Source organism: Fundulus heteroclitus, chromosome 16 (assembly GCF_011125445.2).
Source record: "Fundulus heteroclitus isolate FHET01 chromosome 16, MU-UCD_Fhet_4.1, whole genome shotgun sequence".
NCBI lineage: Eukaryota > Metazoa > Chordata > Actinopteri > Cyprinodontiformes > Fundulidae > Fundulus > Fundulus heteroclitus.
Window position 1 is genome coordinate 16,035,845 of NC_046376.1, and position 17,712 is coordinate 16,053,556.

Genomic DNA, 17,712 nt, shown 5'->3' on the forward strand with positions numbered 1-17,712 from the left:
ATAAATTATATTTCATATTTTCTGGAAAGAAAAAGCTTGTGGAAGCCATCTTTTTATCTGTTATAGATTATCGTAATATACTGGACATCATTAATTGTTTGTGTGTTTTTTTTATTCATAATGTTTTGCTGGGTAAACACCCACAGTATGTCAAAAGATAGTTTAATCTCCATGGGACCCCCGGGTTAAATTAAGGAAATTAAATTAAATTTAAAAAAAATTATCTTACATGCCAGATTTTTAACTGTACTTTCAGAAGCTCACAAACAAAAAATTAATAGTTGAGGGGTTCAGAAAGCTCTCAATCTGCATCACCTCCACAGCAGGAGAACCACGTAAACATCTAGTACAGAGAAACGGTATTACTCTGCCCACTGTTTGAAATTGCAACAAGTGCTTTAGAGAGAAACATTGCAATGCTGTGATGCAAACCTTCAGTTTTCTTATGGTTATGCACTTCTCAGCAGTAGGCCTGCTATATTTATCTAAAATGCACTCTCCCTACTTAGTTGTTCAAATAATTTTAGTGTGATACTGAGCACTGAAAAGCAATATAGGAGAAATCTGAAACTCATTTCGTTGAATTTTACATCAGTAAATTATGATACACAGAAAGAAAGCACAATGTGGAAAATGTGTGCCTGCAGGGGGCATTGCATCCCAAAAAAGCCAGTAGAGCTAAAATAAATCATGATTTAGTCTTAAAGCAGCACCGTTTAAGTTTTAACCCAACCATTATCTTAATTTGGGATATATTACATTATTTTTCAGGTCAATATACAGTACTTGGTGTGTATGGATGCTACGTGCGGTTTGCCCCTCTGAAAAACTTGACCATGAGAGGGTCGGATCCCTCGCTGATGCAGGATTTAATCTAGAGGGGATGAATGTGGCCTTGTCCTTATAAGTAACTCAGTGACTTCTCAATCTACTGGTCCAAAGTGGTCTGCTATTAGATTCCAAAACACAGGGGGAGACTGTTTAATTTTGTGACAGTGTAGTGTTGCCAGTGGCCTTTATGGGAACTAAACCTGGAAGTTACAGGTCTAGCGCCTGTAATGGCTAAAGGTTACACGTTACTGCTTTAACCCCACCCAACTCCCCCACAGCAGCAACATAAAGCTAGATATTATTTCAGATTCCTACTTCAACAGTGCATTTGTGGTACCATGGTCCTCTGCTCAGTAAGGGAGGTGCATAATGCTGCATGTCCTTCATGAGTTACAGGACAAGCTCCCTAACTCTTGCACCACCGTCGTCCCAATTGGCATGTAAAATCACAACATACTTTAATTAAACACTCATAGTCAGTGTGTTTAGCCTTCAATAAAAGCAAAGGTGTAAAAGGGTTTATTTGATTTGAGTTATGTTCATAATATTACATGCAAAAGTATCAATAATACCAGAGATAATAACACTAAAAATGTACAGAAAATAAAAATAAAACAGAAACGCCGGCCCACATCGAAACCTTCCTTACTTCCTGACAGCTCCAACGAAAACATAACAATTATTAAAAGCCTTCACTAAGTTGTTTAACTATGTAAGGACAAAAGGTTGAATCTGAATTGTGTTGCCAACACACATTGGAGCATATATGTGTGCTTTACATTCTTAAACATCTAGGAAGACTTCTGCATAAATAGATACAGGGGGGGAAAGAAATGTACATTTGAAGTTAGACAACTGGCTACAGTTTGAGCATCACCACCTCCTCGGGTGGATCTTCACTGAGGCCAATCAGCAAATCTGAGACATGGGGAAGTTGGGGGTGAACGACCAATCAAACATCCTTCGTGCTGACTCAAACTTTTCGGTGAGTTTACTGAAAGTAGGCCGAGAATCAGGATCTGCATCCCAACACTGATCCATCAACAACTTCACCTGTGAGGGGGGGAAAAAAAAAAAATTGTAAATACTGAGTCACCCGAGCAAAACATAGTATTTCTGAAGTGATGATGTTTTATTTTTTAACTCTATAGCATATATTTGTTTTTATGAGACCGTTTAACTACTGAATAACAAAACAAAGAGAAAAAAAAGTCTAGAATTTTATATTTAAAAAAAAGACTTATTCTGTTTTTCTATGTCCATCAAATGCATCATCTCAGACGATTCACATCAAACACAAGCTGGAAACAGTAAAAATGATGCAGCTGTATACCAACCACCAAAGAGCACAGAGATCTTAACTTTTGGTCCTTTTAACTTTTCCAGCAAGGCCTTTTGGGAAGTAGCTTTTATTTCATGCATAATTAAATAACACAAGTCACCCTGTGCCTCCGGTTGTCTAGCATCTAATCCATTGAGATCTTTTTTATAGGGCCTTTAGAATGATCTTAGTTGTCTGTTTAACTTGTTATGAGCTTGCGAGATTGCTTGTACTACGTGGATTGTGACCGAAGGTCTGCATACACTTGACATGACAGCCAAAACAATAATATGAGACTTTATACAAGTTTCCAAAGACTCTAAATTATCACAAGCCTGTCTACAGCAGATGAACCGAGACTCTGGTTACCATCAAACATTCCCGATAACAGTCTCGAAGACAATATAAAGCACTCTAAAGTTCAATTAACATATTTTAAACCTGATTAAAACAGCGCTCTTTGCTTGTAAAAACAGACTGAATGAGATTTGTCTGGAAGTTAATTTTAATAAAATATACAGTTGTCAGATTTGTTAATTTCATTGGCAACACTTTTAGAAACACTTAATACTGGGTACGCTATGCATAGTAGTTGGTAGAAGGTTTTAACATACAACAGTTTCAATAATGACAGCTTGCAATAATGTTTTTTTTTCTTTTTTTTACAAAACTGTGAAAATGCAATTTGTGCATGTTAATCACGATACAAAATTTTATTACAGTAGCAACCTTAAAAATGTGTCTTCATTTGGAGTTAATTAATATTACCTCATGCGGGCAATCCCTGGGACAAGGCAACCTTTGATTTCTCTCCAATAGCCTTATGAGTTTCATCACAGTCATGTTCTCTTCTCTCTCTCCAGTCATTTCAATGAATTTCTACAGAAACACACACGGAGAAAACAAGCATGCCTTTCAGACTGAGAATGCAATAGTTTCCGCATTTTAGTCCGAGCCAGTTCATAACATACCGTTGGAGGACTCTGGCGATGGTCACAGCGTGTCAGGATCTCATACAGTGTAACTCCAAACGACCAAATGTCAGAGGCGAATGAGAACTTGAGCTCCTTCAGGCACTCGATGGCATACCTGAAAAGTGCAAAGTATGAAAATATAAGTGCTGAAGACATTTTTCAAAAGCATCAATTTAATCTGGCGTGTGAGCTTACCAGTAGACAGGGCTGTCTCCATCCTCACGAACCCGATAGTAGATCTCGCCTTCTGGGATGTACTTTGTCAGGCCAAAGTCTCCAATCTTAACCAAACTGTTGTTTTCCACCAAAACATTGCGAGCTGCAAGATCTCGATGTATGTAGCGCTTTGAGTGCAAGTAGTCCATCCCCTTGAAAAGAGCACAACACATTTGGGAAAAATGTGTGACGCTAAATGTTTAACCGCAGACCCTCCCATTTAGCAAAAACATAAACTGACTGGTGATAAAAGTTCAAACCACAAACTAAAATGTATTTTGTTACAATTTGGTGTGATAGGCATAAATAAAGTAGCATAATATTGGTGAGAGCAAGAAAAAGGATATATGCTTTTCAATGTTTGTTTGTTTTTTATCTGAAAAGTGTGCTGTGCATTTGTATTCAGGTGCCTGTCTCAACACATTGTAGAACAACTTTTCGTTGCAATTACAGTCCTAGATCTTTTGTAGTATTCCTTCACCAGCTTTACACAAACAGTATACACACTGAGATTTCTGCCCACACTTGTTTGAAAAATAGCTAAAATTATGTCAGACCCCATGGAAAATCTGAAGATTTTCAATTGGATTTTGGTGTCGACTTTGACAGGGTCACATTAAAATGACGGGACATAAATCATTCTATTTTAGCTATGGCTGTATGTTAAGGGTTGCTGTGATGCTGGAAGGTAAACCTTTGCTCCACTTTTGCAGCCTTTGACAGGTTTTCTTCCCCGATTTAACCGGTGTTTAGCTCCTGTCATCTTCCCCTCAACTCTGAGCAGCTTTCTTGTCCTTGCTGAAGAGAAGCATCTTCACAGCATGATGCTACCGTTACCGTGTTTCCCTGTGTGTATTGTGCCTTCGGGATGATGTGCATAGTTGTTTTTTTCTCCACACAAAATGCCAGAGCACCCTTCTTCCACATGTTTGCTTTGTTTCCTACATGATCTGTGGCAAACTTTATGGGTTTCTGTTACCAATAGCTTTGCAATGAATGCTTTAGGAAGCTTTTATAGGAGAGATCTATAAAGACTTGCTGGGAGTTTTGCATCTCAGTTCTTGTAAAGTATATATTGTTCTTGCCAGGAAGAACTTAGTAAAAGAAACAAATGCTTCTGTTCCTATATATATATATATATATATATATATATATATATATATATATATATATATATATATATATATATATATATATATATATATATATTACACACAGGGGGAAGGCAAGTGGTTACACTTTTATTTACTGGTATCAGATGAAAGGGGGCTGAACATACACGCGTGACGCACCTTTTTAGACTTTCAGAAGCAGCATTTTAAAAAGATTACGCATTGTTTTTCTTCCAAATCACAGTTATACACTACTTTGTGTTACTTTGTGTGGCCTGCTTGTTTTAGATGTATCTTTGCTGCAGCACACCCGATTCAAATGACTGGATGACCTCAGCAGCCATCAAGGGCTGCAGAAGCCTCTTAATCACGCATTCAAAATAAGACACGTGGGTGGCAGCAAGGAGACACCTAAAACATGCAGGACGGGGGTACTTGAGGACCAGGGTTGGGAAGCATTGCCCTGTCGGATAAAACGTCATTAAAATGCATCATGAGAAAATACGAAACAGCTCAAGAGGTATGAATACGTTTCCAAAGCACTGTAGATTACAGTCCAGGCACTAAATACTCATCCGCTGACACTCACCTGACAGATCTGCTGGGCAAACATGAGACAATGGGCCACATTGGTTTTATTTTTAGGAAGATACTCTCGCAGACTCCCCAGAGGAACGTATTCCATTATGAGCTGGAACTCCTGTCGCCCTGTAAGTGCACAATGCAGCATTTCGTTTTTTTAATGATGAAACTACTAATGCTGAGCAGACTGAGAGCCGACAGGTTACAGTATTGCCATTCAACAGAAGCTGCAGTGTGCTTGGTATAGATTTACATCAGTTAACAGGGAACTATTGAGCAGACTGGATATCAAAGGAAGTTCTAACAACCACATTTAAAGTGGACAGATGATGGCTAAGAGCTCACCGGCTTCCGTGCATAAGCCCTTGTACTTCACTATGTTGGTGTGATAGAGAGACTTCAGGATTTCAATCTCCTTCATCCAGCCCTGAGGTGCATTTCCAGTCTCCTGCTTCAAAGCTTTCACTGCCACAAACTCTCCCGTCCCATCGTTAGACGGGTCATACCTGTACAGAGTGACTTTTCCAAAGTGTCCCTGCAGACAGAGAAATGAGAATGATCCCTTTCTTAACGCATGGCAATAGAAAAGTATCTGTGTGGTGCTGGAGCTCACCTCCCCTAAATCTCTCATCTTTTTCAGATAGCGCTTCTGGAACACGCTGGGGTCCGTAGGAGGGAGAGTGTACTTGGGGGATATATCGGGATCTGTGAGGATAAAATAATGTTTGTTAACTAACTGCGCTAAAACATGAGGACAAATTTCAAAAAGTAAGGTGTGCGGTTAAGGACTGACTTTTCTTTATGAGTTTTGTGAGTTCCCGGAGGATGGTTAGGAAAGTGGGCCTCTCATCGGGCTCGTACGTCAAACACATGCTGATGAAGCCAGCCAGTTCCTCGGACGATGGCTCTGCCAGACGACCCTTCTGCTGGTAAAAGCGCTCTTTCTGTTGGGAAGCGGAAGGTGGAAAAAGACAAAATGCCGAAATCTCAGATGGTCGAGGAGAAGAAGTACAGTTTAAAGTTGCAGCGTGCACCTACCTCAGACAAGGTGCTGCTGCTCATAGGAAGATCCCCATTGTTGCAGATTTCAAGCAACGTGACACCAAAACTCCACTGGTCTGCAGCACTGCCAACAGGAGCGCCGCTGTCAATGCACTCCGGAGCGATCCAGGGTATCCGATCCAGACGTTCTGCGGCGTGGAAAAGGAATCACGGTTAAGCTCCATATTTTCTTTTTAATTTAACATGTATTTAACCAGGAAGTCCCATTTAGATTCAGAATCTCTTTTACAAGAGAGACCAGGGCAATGTAGCCAAATCGCAACAAATAGATATTAGATAAACATACATAATAGACACCATGTTACATTTTCATGATAAAATCTTAAAACACAATGAAAAACAAGAACGTTCTTTACAGTGCTTTTAAATTAATTAATGGACATGAGGGTTTCTGACGTCAGCTTTTTCTGTAGATTATTCCACCGCCAAAGTGCTGAATAAGAAAAGGCCGTTTTTCCCAATTCGGTTGCAACTCGTGGCACTTTTAAAAGCAACTACTTTGAGGAGCGTAGCTAATAGGTACCAGTGCAAACAGAGGCGATCACAGAGGTACAGTGGATGGTCACCGAGTATAGCTTTATAGATAGAGATATGCCAGTGCTGTTGTCTGCTAATTGTAAGTGATGTCCAACTAACTCGATCATAAAGAATGCAGCGATGGGTGAGGGACTTTGTATTTGTTATGAATCGTAGAGATGCATGGTAAACTGAATCTACATGACGCAAGATGGAAGATGCAGCATGCATGTACAATATATCTCCATAATCAGTTACAGACAGAAAAGTAGCTTCCGCAAGTTTCTTCTTAGCACTAAAAGTAAAAGAACATTTGTTTCTGAAACTAAAGCCAAGTTTGACTTCACATGAAAAGTGATTAACATTAATCAGTCGAATACTTAGAGAAACAGAGCAAACTTTATAAAACTGTCTTCCTCACAACTCTAGTTCAAAAACAACCGAGCAGCTGAAAACACACAAACAGGATTGATGGTTTTTTTTTAGACACACTGAAATACCACACTATAGAGTAATGATAACAGGAAGCGGATCACAGGAAGTGGTCTGCTTAAACCTTCCGGTTTTCTTAATCTGACTGAAGTGAACTAAATCTCTTGAAAGTTCGAGAACATCTGAAATTGTCTTTACCAATGATGTGGTTTTTCACCACATCATTGCATTTTTGCTGCGGGGGCTGACCTTCTCGTGAGAGGACGTTCAGCGCAATTCCAGGATCGCTCAGCTTGACAAAAGGGGAAGAGCCAGGTTCGAAACCTGGCCTCGCAACCAGAATGTTCTTGGCACAGACGTTTCCATGAACGAGCTGTTTTGTCTCCTAAAATAAGAAGAAAGTGGCACAAATAGTGACTTTTTTGAGATGCGAATGAAGTTTTTTAGTCTCTCAAATGTTTAGTCTCTCAAATGTTTGATGAAATGTTTGATGTAAAGCCAATTTAGGTCATTTTCTTCACAAAATACTGACTAAATACAATTGAACAACCTCTGATTAAATAACTGTCAAATGACTCTCCAATCCTATGGCTATATGACTGGAGGGAACACAACTTGCATTAATTATCATAAAATGTCACGACAACATAACAACATTTCTTGACCGAATGCAGCAGCTGGAATTCATTTACACAGCTGCAGTCTCTATTTTGTGCATCAGCTTATCAGTTTAAGACTACCTAGATATCGGTAATAATTAACGGCAGACAAAGATGTAATCAGATAAACAAAAACGTGTTTGAACTCACAAGATAATTGAGAGCCCTCGCCAGCTGCAGGGCTACAATGAATTTCCACTGAGCGGTGACGGATGCTTTTTCTTTGCGGAGAAAAACATCGAGTGGGCCATGCTCCACAAATTCCTCCACCATGATATCTGTGCAGGCAGAAACAAGCATAAGAAGTGTAGCTCGTTATATTGTGATATAAGACGTAAACAAAGCCACACTATCTTTAAACTGGAACAGCCTGAGTGAAGTTTTGCATTCACCTTGGTGTTAGATTTAAAGATTTGACTATGGAGATTGAACATATGTAAGATAGGGAAAGCAAATGAGGAAGTCACTAAAAGAAGAATTGAGCACATGCTAGCGGACGTGCTATTTCTCTTACTTTCAGACCCTTTGACAGAGACGCCGTGCACAAACACCAGGTGAGCGTGAGATACCTGGCTCATGAGGCTGGCGGTTTCAAAAAAGGCCTGAAACAGAAAATAGGAACAGTAATTAACGTAAAAAGAGGCACCAAAAGACAAGTTACACCCTTGCATGTACAGTGCCTGGCAAAAGAGTTCACCGCTTTGCCATTTTTCCTGTTTGGCTGCCTTCCAATGAGCAATTAAAATGGATTGTTTGAGTGTGTTATATTAGTTACGTGTTATTTCTTATTGTGAAGCAAACAAAAAACAAAAAAATACGACAAAATAACAGAAAGCTTCAGCATGCATAACTGTTCACCACACCCCACAGTCACTACTTTATGGTGCCACGTTTGCAATATAGCACCACTGCAAGTCACTTTGGAAGTCTCCATGAGCTTGTCCCGTCTTGCCACTTGGATCTTTGCCCATTCCTCGAGGCCAAACTGTTCCAGCTCCTTCATGCCGGATGGTTTTTCGCTTGTGAACAGAGACCTTCAACTCTAGCCACAGATTCTCATTAGATTCGGGACTGAACTTTGACCAGGTCATTGCTTCACATTTAAACGTTTCCCATTAAAGCACTCTAGTGTTGCTTCAGCAGTACGCTTTGGGCCTTCGGTCTGTTGGTCGGGGAACCTTCGTCCCAGTTTCAAATCCCAGGCAGATTGACAAGTTTTGCTAAAAGTATTTATTACAATCCATCTTTCCCTCCAGTCTGACCAGTTTCTCGCTCCATGGTGCTGACAAATACCATCAACATGGTTCACTGTGGGGATGGGGTTCTTGGTTTTTCCTTGGTGGCCAAAAAGTAGGGCTGAACGATTTTGGAAAATAATCTAATTGCGTTTTTTTTTCTTAATATTGCGATTTAATGTGATTTTTTTTCCAGTTAAATTTATCATGTGTTTTAAAATATATACAAACAACAAATCAATTTGTTTCCTCGCCATGTGGATTAGTTGCTAAAAGACCCACAGCATCTAAACTCGGAGCAGAAATGATTGCGTTCTGCCTACAATATATTTCATTAAAAATTGCAATTTTGACTTTTCTCCGCACTAACCACAAACAACAAAAATGGCCTCCAAATAAAGATGTTTGTAAACAAGGACTATTTTAAATATGAACTTTTAATGTTTTTATTGATCAGAATATTATTCAAGAGAACAGCTTTTAATTTAATTGGGCATCAAACCTTGTTGAACATAAAGTGCAAAGTCCAACCAACAAGCAAGTCTATGTATTAAACTGATTGACCTGTCCTGTACTTAATGCTTTGTATGATTATACAAACTCTAAAACAAGTAATGAAATTAGATTTTCTCACTGCTGCAACTGTCTTCCCTTCCATGTGGAGGCAAACCAACTTCAAACATTTTACTGACACCTAATAGACGTGTCCAATTCCCTAATTGTTACATAGTCACAAATTGCAGACTCTGCAATTTGGATATTGCGTTTTTTTAAAATCACGATTATTTTGAAAATGCGATTAATTGTTCAGCCCTACCAAAAAGTTCAATTTTAGTGACTATTTTGTGGAATCAATCACATCAAAAAAAATATATATATATAAAAAACATTTAAATTACAGGTGGGAATGTAACAAAATAGGTGAAAGGTCAAAGGGGTGAACACCTTTCCACTGTACAGAAATTCACATAACTTACAAGAGCAATATCCTTGTGGGTTTCCTCTAGGATTTTGAGAACCACCCGGATGCCGTTGCTTTGGGAGAGGTTGTTGTTAAACTCCTCAATTTCTTCGTCCCGCAATAACAAACGTCCCGCGTAAATGTTAGTTCTTGTGCCGCGGCCCAAATGCTGTTCCTGGAGTATGGACACAAAAGCACAGCTGATCAGTAACACGGCAGGGAACACGCAGCCTGCAACAATACGCAGGTGGAAAAAGTATGGTTCACCTGTTTTATCTCTTTATCTTTGATCTGGTGAAAGCGAAGCTCTGTCAGATTCAGGGGAAGGCAGTCAGAGCTGTTGCGGTGGTCAATACCTTGCCTTTTCACCAGCAGGTTGGAGATCTCTGCAGGACAATAAACCCACACAAACTTGCAGTGAGTCAAATCACATCTGGTGCCAGTGGCACGGTGCAGCACGGCATTTCTGGATGTCTAACGGTCGAACCTGCTTGTCTCGGTGAACAGCATTTTCTGACAGTAAAGTTGTCTGTCCCAGACTTGAGGACAAAGGTTTTGAGGCTATCCGTGAGCTCCTTCACAGTAGCAAACTCTCTGTCCCAGCCCTCCATGTAGAACGCCGAGCCCTTCTGCTGGATGCGAAACTGCTTGTGGCTGGTTTTTGAACCGTTCTGTGCGTTAAGAGAGGCGCAAATGCAGAATGTGAATATTGCGAGCCTCGCTGCACCGAAATAATTCCCAGAGAGGAGTGTGGGTGTCGACTTACCTCGTTTCTGTTTAGCACAGCAAGGATGATGCGGTGATAATCGAGGGCACTCCAGCGGACGAGGAAGGTTCCCTCCTCTCCCGTCTCCTTTTTCAGCTTGTGCAACACAAAGTCATCACTGCAAGCACATCACATAATATAACTCTGTGTTTAAACCCCATTTGTGTCTGACTATGTCTGGATCAGAATAGAGGACTCACTTCATAGGGCCGTGCAACAGATTTGCCTCACTCAACACCACCCTTGGGGGAGCCACTTCATGACAAAGATAGTGGTGGGCGTCTGCAGTCAGCCGGTAGTACCCGTCTAGTAGGGAGATGAAGGAACGGGCCTCCTGGCTGGAGTTCATCTGTACCTCCTACATATACATACAGAAACACTGCGAGCTTACAAACTGAGCTTCTACCTGGAGACATAAATCTGAAACTTGGCTAAATGCCCGAGGCAAAAACAAACGCAGACCACTTAGTCATGCACTTATAAAACAGATGAAGTAACGCCATCACTGGCAACCCCGGGAAAGATTGCAAAGAGCAACAAGCCTGAAGCACTTTTCGAATTTAGGCTTTACTTTTTCAAAACTGTCCACGTAGTGTAAACCCATTTACATCGACAATTAGAAATCTGTCGCCTTCTGTTTCTCTGGGGTTAAACTAATACATGACCCCCTCTTCAACATGGAAAAGACCAAAGAAAACAAAAAAAAAACATGCCATCCAAGTAGGTACAATATCTCCAGATGTACGTAATTAGGATGATGATAGTAAAGAAAATAGATCACCTAAACATGCATATAGTTAAGCCTCAAATTATTAATACCCCCCGGGAAGATTTGGGTTTGAAATTACTTTCAGTCATCAAAGATGTTTTTATCTGTCATGAACTAAAACCAGCATCTCTTTAAAGATAATAAAACAATGTAAAATCAGGAAAATTATTTGTACCCTTCTAAAACACGCATGGAAAAATCTTCACTGACGTTATGGCAGTCAGTATAATTGCTGGCCTCCTTTTTGCATGTTTCCAGTGGAGTTTTGATGATTTATCTTAACGATGAGCTCCAAGTCGTTAAGGCAGAAAGCCCTCCTAGCCATCAACATAATCTTAATTTCCCTCTAAACTCTTACATTCATGTCAGGACTCTGGCTCAATTACAAAATATTAATATTACTTCCGCCGGAGGGCTGCTGCAAAAGTGTTCATAAAATTAAAAAGATTTAATTGAATGAACAATTTTGGACTTAACTGTGTATCTAAAGCTAGAGCCATAATGAAGAAAATCTTCAAGGTTCACTGTGGGAAAAAATGCAGTGTAGAATGCCAACTTGGGGTCAAGTCTTCATAAAAAAAAAAAAACATTGGATGTTATGTACATGGGAAGAATGTCTTTGTGTGGAGGTCGTTGAACGCTTCTGGCACTAACTGGAACCATGTGCCTTTATCAAATGAGACTAAGATTACGATTATCTCATCTCCACTTTTAAGCAAAGTGGAGTATTTATTATGCTGGGGGCATTTTTCTCTGCCATTGGATACCCCTTTAAAGTTACTGGCACAATCAATTCTTTGAAATTAGACCACATTAAACATCCAATAATTGTTCTGTTGATTTTTGCCAGAAAGTTGAAAGCAGTTCGTCGTTATGAAAACCCCTCTCTGTGTGCTACAACCTTGTGAAATGCCGAGGGAAAGGATTGGGTGATCTCCTGGTGGTTGTACAAAATATTACATCATAAATTACTGCAGTACGCATGAATTTAAGTTAAAAACATATTTCGTGATGTAGGATTTATTCCGTACCAAACACATGTACTGAAATCAATGATTAGGCTGTTCCTACCTTTTCAGTGTGAGACGGAAGCTCATGCTTTGACATACAGATTTGTTTTAAGGCTTTTTACACATCTTTTCCAGGAGTGACAGTAATATCGGACGGTGCTGTGTGTACCACACCACAAACTCAGACTTTTGAAAAGCTGAATAATCTGCCATGTTTAATAATTAGCGGTGGCAGTGGGTGTTGAAAAAAAATGTTGGGGATTACACTGGTGGTCGGGGATTACAGCAAAACAATAACCTCTACTTGAACGTAAATCCGTCCAAAGAAACCTGCCTGCTGAGGAATTTCTTAATTCCTTAATTCACTTTTTTTTTCTCCATCAAAAGCTTTGTGAAATTATTATTTTGTGAAGGAATGACTGAATTTTCTTTCGCTGCTCCATTCTCTGTCTTGTCGTTGTTGTCTGACCCTTCAATATGCATCATACGTAAGTGGCATTTACACCTGCTCATTTAAGCGGCCAAGCGGGTGACCTTGATTAACACCATGAATCAATCAAATTGGATGAAGAACGACGCAGAAAGAGCTGATTGGGCACCGGTACTGGGCCCAAAGGAGAGTCAACCCAGTAACCCAACTGAAGAGATCACAAGAAAGCCAAAAGTTTCAAAACATACTAGGGCTGGGCGATATGGATTAAAAAATAAATCTCCAATTTTATCATACCAAATCAGATTAATCGATTTTTTTCCTCCTTTTTGTTTCATAAAAAGAAATTTAAAGAAATTATTTTTAAAACCTTGCTTTTATGTCAAGCATTTCGTCAGGGAGTTGACCTGAATTTAAATTGCAACTAAAAACAAGCTGGCTCGTAAAACAAGATGGCAGCCGTGCTATTATAAACAATGAAAATATAACAAAACATTTGCTGCTAAGTGGTATTACACATTGAGCTAAGAACAGGCTTCACTGCACTTGTGAACTTCAAACTAAGTTAAAAAAAAAAAAGTAAATAAGTAAATGAAGTACCTCGTATTATGTTAAAAAAAAGTTTCTACTTAACAATATTTTGACAATACATTTGCCTAAACATATATTCAGCATCACATGCTGTTCTCTTCATGGAAACCCAATGAGTGTATTGGCAAAATAAAATCCAGATTTTCCAAAAATGAAATCTTAAAGAATTGTAAATTCGAATTAATCGATTAAATCGATTTATCGCCCAGCCCTAAAACATACATACACACTCATTTGGCTGGCTCTGTTTGCCATTGAAATGTATGTAATCAGGCCTACAAGAACAAAAAAACAAAAACAAAAAACGAACCCCAAACAAACTTCAAAATGGAATGGGAATGCTGAAATGCATTTTTTATGGCCCCTATCAACAAGCTGCCACTGTTAACTTAAAGTACACTAAATCAACATTAGTAATGCACCGCAAGTATATTTGCCAATTAAATTAGTGGCATACACATAGATGGACAGAAAGTACTCTCACCATGCAGTGGTTGTTCTGAGTGCTAATGCACACATTAGCCTCAGTAATGGCGACGTGAATTATTTCGCAGAAATCACAGAAGGAGGTCCACTTATCAGGAGGATTCGACACGGACTGTTTTGGTGTCTTCGTATTCACGTAGCCGTTCTTGTGGTAAGAGTTCTCCTCCGCCTGGATAGAGAACGCAAGAGAATGAAGCGTCTACATAACAGAAAGGACTTGTCACAGATTTCGAGGGTCAAAGCGTCATTTGAGCTGACAAACCTTTTGCGTTTTCAGCATCCTCCACTGAATCCCCTTAATGCCGGACACCATTATTTCATGTGTAGCCGGAGCTCTAAAGTCGTCCTTCGACACATCGCCGCTTTGGTTGCCGCTGGAGTAGGCGTTCCTTTCTTCCGCGTCATCCCTCAGTTCCAGGTGAGTTACGGGGAAAGTCTCTGTTCCGAAATTGGGAACCAAGTTCTCGAGGGTGGAGATGTACTTGTACATGACCTCGTGGGGACCCAGCTGCCCCTTATCGACGGTGTGCTGCTGGAAGGTCCGCACGAACTCGGCAAACACACGGCGGATCCTGATTTTAGTCAGGAAGTTGTCTCTGGAAATGCTCTCCGCAAATGTTCTTGGAATGCAGTTCTGGAAGCTGAAGGTGGAAACCGAGTCAGACAGAGGCATACTGCAGCAGCAATAACCATTTTAAATACCTCTATTATTAGAACAGTTAACAACAACACTGGAGCACTGTTTGAGCAATTACCCAATTTTTCCAGCAACTTCCTGTAAGGTACACTCTTTCTGCATCGCCAGGTGTGACAGGTGGAGCACAGCCATTCCCAAGCTCTCGTTTTTGAAACGATTATGCTCCTCCTCGGACTGCGGCTCTTCCACGTTGTTCACAAACTCGTGCTTAGCCTACGTCGGAGACAGAAGACGCAGAGTCTGAATCGCCTTTCTTACACAGAAAATGAACCATTTACAGTCCGTAGAGGCAGGTCATAATAAGTTACCTGGGCAAACAGATACTCCAAGGATGTGATGTCGAGAAGAGGCAACCCTGCCTGATCCGTCCCAGATTTCAGGGAGTAGCGGGACACAGTCGGCTCCTTTTCATTCAGGCCATGCCAATTCCGAAAGTAAAACCTGGAGAGACGCAAACCAGTCCGCTCACTTAAATACTCTCACTGTGTTTGAGCAGTAATAATCCATGCAAAGCATTATGCAAACACAGACTAACCTCATGCAGTAGTGGACCACTTCACCGGAGTCCCGCTCTAAACTGAAAACATGGTTCGGACTGTACCAGCATTTTGTTTTTGGGTTGTACAACGCAAACAAGACGTGGCACAGCGGCGTTATCCCTACAGGGGGGGGGGGAGACCGTAAGGTGAAACGCCGCACAACGTGGAAAAAGAATCTCCTCCGTTTTGCCGTTTTGGGGTCAGCCGTCAATCTTACCTACAGTTCGACCAGCAAGGATGCACAGCTCCTCCGCTGTGACATCTCCACTGGTGTGAGACAAATATCTCTCCCCTTCTTTGGTCCAGAAGAGGTAGAGGTGGATGCCCTGGGACTGATGGACGTCATTCGGGTCTAGGGGCTTCCTCGCCTTGAAACAACTTGCTTTCTTAGACATGTTGGACAAGATCACTGGCAGAAAGAGAGACAGGCAGACCAAGTGGTGGTTGGTGACTAATCTGAAGTCACGTAGGCATCAGCTTTCACAGATTCAGGAAGAGCAAATGGAAACTGCAATTATAAACCGTTTTTGAAAATAATAATAATAACAAGCTCTCTATATATATATACACCAAGACTGTTCTTTAAACTTGGAGCTTGAAAACTGACAACAAAGCTGTCGGATGACTAAAAATGACTATCTGATTATGCGGTTATGAGGCCTTCCGGGATCTCAACTCTTCACATTTCTGTTTACGCCACACACACGAAGCCTTAAGGGGGAAATACGGTCCGCGGTGCTATTCGCCTAGAACGCGGATAATAAAGAGCGGCCGTCACAGCGCGGCCAAATACGTGCGTTCGTGTACAATTAATGCCATGTCATAACAATGAAATACATTAGGCTGCGGGTTTATAAACACCGCCGAGGTTTAGATGTGTCCGGACACGTCAGAAATCTTACCATTGACGTCGAGCTTGTTTTAAACGCGTTACTTAAAAGAAGACAATAAAGAAAAAGCAAAACGTAACGAACTGCCGGGCGGACTTCATTATTTACGGAGCGTATCGCCACTTTTCCCCTCTGTCGCTCTCCGTTCTCTGTCTGCTTCTTGCGAACTGAGTTGCGACAGGACGCAGCTTCCCGAAAACAGCGTGACCACTCCCTCCTCGGGCGGCCAGTGGGCAGGTCCCTTCACGCGCTCAGCCCACGCGACGCTCCAGGAAATACCCTGCTGTCATCACATGGTAGCAGCGGACGGTTCATTTACTCATTTTTACATATTTAACAATATATCCGTTGATTATTATTCTTTAAATAATAATAAAAAACGCACTATAACACATCAATAGAGTATCATTATTTGTACTGTAAATATGTGCAAATATTAATACTGCCACTTTCACTGCTCGTACTACTGAGTCATTAATGCTGTCATCACGTGTGAATACAATAATATAATCTACAAATAGTCAATAGAAGAGTCAATATTTATACTGCTATGACTGGTATTATTAAAAGGGTCTCCAGGTGGCTAAAAAGAGCTATATGCAGTGGGTGGAGATAAGGAACTCAAAGTAGAGCCCCCTTAAAAAAGAAAATCTCTGATATGCAGATAACAATGAATGAATTAATCGATGGAGGGCTTGCGAGTGCAATGCTGTATGTACAACAAAATATTGTACAAAAACAATTACAGGGCAAAAACACTTACAGAACTGTTATTACTCTCCCATTTTTGCATTGTCATTTCAACTTTTAATATTATGTTCTCTCTTGGGGTTTCTCCTCATGGTAGCTACATCTGGCCCGGCTTTCTGTTTTGCTGTGACTCCATCCGATAAACAGCCCCTTCAGTGGTGAACCCTGTTTGTCTTCTAGCTATTGGCTGAGCTTTTCCCACAACCTTTTTACTCCTTAGCTGTGTTTCTCTTCCAGTTTAAGCCCCTAAAGGAGCTAGTACTGCCATCACCCTTCTACTCTTTTCTCTCACACAGCACGTATGCGTGAACCGGTAGTTCCGTGTTCTTCGTTAAAAGGGAGTTTTCCTCTCCACTGTGTCTACATGCCTGCTCGGTTTGAGGGATTGCTGAAAAAGTAAATAACAGAATGCAAGCGACTGTCCACTGTTGCTATGCTCATCCAGGAGGTTTGAACGCTGTAAAGTCAGTGACTTGATGCAATCTGCTGGGTTCCCCTTAGAAAACTTTAAGCATTCTGGTTTGACAGATTTGACTTGCAACGTGTTGCAGGCATAAAAATCAAAATGAGTGAAAGTTTGCACAAGTCTTTTTTAATTTGGACATTAAATATGTTGTCTTTGTAGAGTATTCAATTGAATGGATGCTTAAAACGGATTTGAAAATCATTGTATGCCGTTTTTCATTTCTGTTTTACATGTCCCGACTTCATTGGAAATGGGGTTGTGCAACATCCGTCCCATGGATTCTTCCTGTATATACATTTAGGAGATAGTGTATTACCATAGAAATTACCATGAATTTTAAACAGGTTTTTTTCAAACAGATCCTTCCACCTGATAAAAAAAAAACTCGACACGCTCTAGAAAAACGTCAACTACCAA

At 40.5% G+C, this 17,712-nt stretch overlaps 1 protein-coding gene across 1 annotated transcript; it reads right to left on the bottom strand.

Moving 5' to 3' along the window:
- Positions 1–1,311: 1,311 nt before the first annotated feature.
- On the bottom strand, positions 1,312–16,285 carry tyk2 (tyrosine kinase 2). Its single transcript, XM_012878558.3, has 24 exons — positions 16,092–16,285; positions 15,407–15,598; positions 15,186–15,309; positions 14,959–15,091; positions 14,709–14,863; positions 14,216–14,594; positions 13,952–14,122; positions 10,868–11,025; positions 10,668–10,785; positions 10,389–10,572; positions 10,169–10,287; positions 9,918–10,076; positions 8,220–8,307; positions 7,856–7,983; positions 7,296–7,431; positions 6,075–6,226; positions 5,830–5,980; positions 5,650–5,741; positions 5,382–5,571; positions 5,044–5,162; positions 3,322–3,494; positions 3,124–3,241; positions 2,921–3,031; positions 1,312–1,884 (listed from the first exon to the last, which is right to left on the bottom strand). The coding sequence occupies exons 2-24, from the start codon at positions 15,582–15,584 to the stop codon at positions 1,741–1,743; spliced, it is 3,480 nt and encodes a 1,159-aa protein (XP_012734012.2). The 5' UTR covers positions 15,585–15,598; positions 16,092–16,285; the 3' UTR covers positions 1,312–1,740.
- Positions 16,286–17,712: the final 1,427 nt, after the last annotated feature.